This window comes from Nannospalax galili, unplaced genomic scaffold (genome assembly GCF_000622305.1).
Source record: "Nannospalax galili isolate Female #2095 unplaced genomic scaffold, S.galili_v1.0 scaffold205, whole genome shotgun sequence".
NCBI lineage: Eukaryota > Metazoa > Chordata > Mammalia > Rodentia > Spalacidae > Nannospalax > Nannospalax galili.
The window spans coordinates 2,442,763-2,448,298 of record NW_008353921.1 but is presented as its reverse complement, the minus strand read 5'-3'; the positions used below and the strand labels follow the sequence as shown (position 1 = coordinate 2,448,298).

Sequence of the window (5,536 nt, the reverse complement as noted above, 5' to 3'; positions counted from 1 at the left end):
AAGCAAAAAGGCCAGAAAGGGGGGGGGGAGTAAAAACCATGTGTGTGAAGAGACAAAAGCCATTTGTAAAGATATTTCTGCTTTTCAACATGCTTACCTGTTCAACACTCCATCAGAGACCAGAGCTTCCTTAGGATGGAAATACTTGTAATATACATTTCTAACCACGGCATCTTACAGGGAAAAAGAGGAAGGTGCATTTTATATTAGAATCAAGCTTGATATATATTATAAACTCAAACAAATTTTGAAATGAAAAGAATCCTGGAACTCTGTTCCAATCTCTCCTCTTTTTATCTAGGGTCCAGTCTGCTGCAGAGCCCAGAACAGTCGGCCATGTTACCTTTTTCCCACTGTACCAGCAGGCCAAGAGGGCTATGATACAAGCAATAAACAGGTAATCACTACTTCCATTTAAAATAATTACCAAGCTGGTGAGATGGCTCAGAAGGTAAAAGCACTTGCCATGACACCTGACAACCTAAGTTTTAATTTGCAGGACCCAAATGACCCCCTCAAGGTTGTCCTCTGACCTCTATACTAGCACATGTGCACTTACCCATATGCACAAAGAAATAAAAGGTAATAAAATAATAACTACCATTATTAACCATGATTCCGTATTCTTCAAGGAGAAAGTTAATATTGGTGTCAAATCTGGATTCTCCACCTTCTCCCAGCATCACAAGGATATCCCCTCCACTGTCAAGGTATTTCTTCAGGACTTCAAACTACATAAAGGGGGAAAAAAAAAAAAATCAATGAATATGGTGAAAAGACTTTTTAAAATACTATGAATACAGCCTTAACTAACTTCAAATCTAAATGCTTTAGCATTTAAAGTTCATAGGGTAATATAACATTGGCTCTCTGTGTAAGATTTATCTCCAAGTTTATCTTTGAGCATAAAACTCTATAAAATGCTCAAGCAGGGCTGAGTAGGGATGTAGCTCAGCAGGTAGAGTTCGTGCCTAATAGCCACAAGGTCCTGGGCTTAATCTTGACCGATACATAAAAGGTTGTGATGATGCATACCTGTAATCCCAGCACTCAGTGGAGGCAAGGAGGATCAGGAGTTCCAGGCTACCCTTGGCTAGGTATGAAGTCCAAGGTCAGCCTGGGCTATATGAGACACTGCCTTTAAAATTAAAAAAGAAAGAAAAAAAAAAAAAAGAACCCCAAAATGCTCAATCTGAACTGTCATTTTCCAAGTTGACTATCAAGAGCAAACCAAAGATAGATAGTTGCTAGCTAAAGGAAGCTGACAGATCTTTATTTCACAGCATTGTTGGTATCTGCCTACTAAGTGCCACTTGCACCTACCTCTTCTGACAACCAAAAATGTCCCCAAACATTGCCAAATGTCCCCCAGGGAGGAAAATAATATGCAATACCAGCCTTGGTTGAGAATCTCTGATGTAAAGATCACACCTTTCCCTTCATTGCCTGCCTTCAGGGCAAAGGAATTCTGTTTAAGGTCATGGGCAGGCTAAACCTCAGTCAGAAATGTTAGCTGTTTGGGGGCTAGAGAGATGGCTCAGCAACTAAGAGTGTTTGCTGCTCGTGCAGAGGACCCAAGTTCAGTTCTTAGCATCCATGTTGAGTGGCTTACAACTGTCTGCAACTCTAACTCCAGGGGATCTGGCATCCTCTTCCGGACTCCGAGGGCCCCTGCACTCACATGTACACATATCCAAACACATATACACATAATTTAAAATAAATCTTTTAAAAAGAATGCTAGTTGTCTTATTTTCTGAGAAGCTTTCTCTTGTTCTCACAAAGCTAAGGAGGGGAAAAAATCTAGTAGAACTCATCTTGTGACTCAGTCTGAGAAAACCTGGGGTGGTGGGATCTAGGCCAATAGTTTGGGGAGTTGTTGTTCGTTTGAGACAGGGTGTCACTCACAGACATAATACATTTTCTCAGAACATAGTTTTTGCTTGTGGAATCCTACTAGAACTTGACCTTGTGACTGAGTATTTCTGGGACTTGTCCATGCTGTCTAAATGCAATGGGATCAAATGGCATCTCTTGAATCATACTGGCTCTCTGACATTCCGAAAAAAAGAAAAAAAAAAAAGATACTTGAAGGACAGACTCAGTGAATAGCACAGCTGGCAACAAGTTCCCACTAAATTTTACCACTTACATGGATTCCTAGATAGTCAAATTCATCGAGACAGAAATGAAATTGTGGTGGCTAGGGCCTGTGGGAAAGGGAAATGGGGACGTGTTACCTAACAGCTGTTGTCTTGTATTGTGAGATGGAGTCTCACATATATACACAAAATAAATAAATGTAAAAATTTGTTTTGAAAGTAAGTCTAGCCAGGCGTGGTGGCACACACCTTTAATCCCAGCACTTGGGAGGTAGAGGCAGGCGGATCTGTAAAATTCAGTGGGAACTTGTTGCCAGCTGTTCTATTTACAGAATCTTTGGGGTAGAGCGATGGCTTAGTGGTTAAGAGCACTTCCTGTTCTTCCAGGAGACCCAAGTTTGGTTCCCAGCACCCACATCAAGTAGGAACTCCAGTTCCAAGAGATTCAATGCTTCTGGCCTCCACAGGCACTTGCACTTATGTACAAATACCCATGCACAGACACACACAAACACACTCACACACATATACATAATTAAAAATAAATCTTTTTAAAAAAAGAAATAGAATTCCATTTTTTACATTTAATTTGTGCGGGGGGGGGGTGTCAGAGGTAAGAGGACAACTTTCAGTAGTCAGTTCTCTCCTTCTACCATGTGGGTTCCAGGGACCAAACTCAGATTGCCAGGATCGGCAGCAAAGTGCCTTTACACACTGAGCCATCTTGCTGGCCCAGAGTTCTTCATGTTTAACTTTAAATGCAGTTTTCCTATGTTCAAAGTAAAGTTATGGCAAAAAAAGCCTGGCTAATACTTGAGTCCCCATCCAGTGTATGGGGCACTACGTGGACTGTCCAGGATGAGCGCAAAGGAGAAAAGACTGTGGACACAATAAGTGCTGATGAGGGATTAAAACCCAGGGTTTTAGAGACCTGGCCCCTCATCACCGCTCACCATTTCTTCTGTCTCAGTATTCCTTACCTCAGCTGCAGTAAATTTTTCCCTTGGTCCAGCTGTAATCCATAGTTTTACCCCAATTAACTTCTCAGATGTGATTTCATCTTTTAAGCTGGAAATATGATTTTAAAAGCAAGTTAGATCCATACTTTAAACTAACTTTTGAGTTATTTTGCCCTCCTGACTATATGGAACCATAAAGGCTGAGAAAGTAAGGGACCTAGAAGAAGCCAATATAGACTCTCTCCTAAAGTGAGAACCTATCACAAGAGTGCACCAAAGTCATCAGCTACTGTTCAAAACCTTTCAATAAGCTGAGGAGTTCAAATTAATCCAACTAAAGTATAAAAAAGGTCTTCCAACCACAAACTCAATCAATCCTTCCTTAAATTTATTTGCTAACTTCTATTTTGAGACAGGGTCTTATGTAGCTCAGGCTAGTCCCAAACTTGCTATGTAGCCAAGGCTGGCCTTGAACTCCTACCCTACCTGCCTCTACCTCCCAAGTGCTGATACTATAGATATGTGTCACCAAGCCTGGCTCTTCCCAGAATTTATGTGATTACATTTTTTTTTTTTAATTTTATGTGTATGTGTGCATTTCCTGCATGTGTGTAAGTGCACCCGTGTAGTGCAATGCCCTCGGAAGTCAGAAGAGGGCATGGGATCCCATGGAACTGGAGTTACGGACAGCTGTTAGCTGCCATGTGGGTGCTGGGATTCAAACCTGAGTCTTCTGCAAGAACATTCAGTGTTCTTAACTGCTGAGCCATCTCTCCAGCCCCATGATTACATATTCTTACTAATTAAAAAAGTATACATACAGGGTTTGGGATGTAACTTAGTTATGTAGAGCACTTGTTTAGCATGTGCAAGACCCTGACTCCAATCCTCATCACCACAAGAAGGAAAAAAAGACATTTAAAGTAACATATTTAAAGACTGAGGTATTCTCATTTAAATCTCATTTTTCCTTTCCCTAAACTGAAGTATTAACCCAAAACATGGAGAATAACTTCTCTGGCTTTTGGCTAAAAATCTAGAATAAAAAAATGTAGAAACCCTCCAACATCTTCCAAGTATTGTATATGGGGACTAGAGAGATGGCTCAGCAGTTAGCAGTGCTTACAGCTCTTGCAGATGACCTAGCACCCATGTGGTGGTTCACAACGATATGTAACTCCAGATCCAGAGAATCAACGCCCTCTTCTGGCCTCCATGGGCATGGTATGCACTTACATAGAAGCAAAACATTCATACACATAAAATAAAATCTTTGGGGGGCAGTATTTTGAGATACAGTCTCCTTGTAGTCCCAGCTGGCCTGGCCTATGTAGACCAGGCTGGCCTCAATCTCAGAGATCCATCTGCCTCTGCTCTTTTCCAAGTGCTAGGATTAAAGATGTGTGTGCCACCATACTTAGCATATTTATTACGACCCTAAGTTCCTTTTATCATTTCCCTCATTTAAAAACATAAAGTTTGCCTGCTCTGGGTCATATTCCCACTTCCTGCTTAAAAAAAATATCAAAAAAGTACATAGAGAAAAATTTAATTTTTTTTTTTTTACAGAGTATATTGAATTTTAACCAATGCATGGTTACGTGAGTACCACTAACAGGGTGTAAAGCAGTTCTCTTCCTTCCCCAAATTTCTTTTAGCGGCTGGGTTGTAATTAAACACCACTCCCATCCCCAAGCCCTGGCAACTGCCTACCTGTTCTTCCTAGAGATCCTTGTTAGTATGTATAAACTAGTCCTGTTCTGAACTGAACTGCATTAGTTTCTAGGTTAGTACTCTATGGGGCCAAAGTACTTTAAGAATGCTTTGATACTTCTATAAACTCATTTCTAGCGTTCTGGTCAAAACTGAAATAAGTGGTATTCAAAAGATTACAGAGTTGCTTTTGTTCTAGTTACTTTCTACTGCTGAGATAAAACACTGACCACAACCACCTTAGGGAGGAAAGGGTTTATTTCAGCTTTCCCATGTCACAATCCAGCATCAAGGAAATCAGGGCTGGAGATCAACGCAGGAACCTGAAACTTAGACCTGAAGCAGAGGTTACAGGAGAATGCTGCTCACTGGCTTGCACCCCCTGGTCTGCTCAGTTACCATCCTTTATACAGTCCAGGTCTACCTGCCCAGGCATGGTAGTACCCACAGTGGGTCAGTCAAGAAAATGTCCCACAGACAAACCTGATGGAGGCCCTCCCTGAATTGAGGCACCCTTTTCTGGTGTGTCAAGTTGACAACTGAAGCCAAGAAAAACAGCTTTGTCTCATTTTAATTTACAAAATACATAATCATATCACCTTGGCCGCCAATTCAATATGATCAGTGTACAATTTCAAAAGGGCCAACATCCATACTTTTCTGTGAGTCCAAAATTATTTTCCTTATATGGAAGCAAAGTTAAAGGTCCCCCCATTGGTCATGGGGTCACTTCCAGTCCTGACAGACACTTTTAGGGTGCCT

The 5,536-nt window shown here is 41.1% G+C and overlaps 1 protein-coding gene across 1 annotated transcript in view; it reads right to left on the bottom strand.

Moving 5' to 3' along the window:
- Positions 1 to 3,166, bottom strand: part of Ift52 (intraflagellar transport 52) — a 22,571-nt gene extending 19,405 nt beyond the window's left edge. Inside the window, exons 1-3 of the mRNA XM_008850989.2 lie at positions 3,083 to 3,166; positions 602 to 731; positions 98 to 173 (exon numbers count right to left, since the gene is read on the bottom strand). Of these exons, the coding sequence (XP_008849211.2) occupies positions 98 to 173; positions 602 to 683 (158 nt within the window). The 5' untranslated portion in view covers positions 684 to 731; positions 3,083 to 3,166. The remainder of the gene's footprint in view (positions 1 to 97; positions 174 to 601; positions 732 to 3,082) is intronic.
- Positions 3,167 to 5,536: the final 2,370 nt, after the last annotated feature.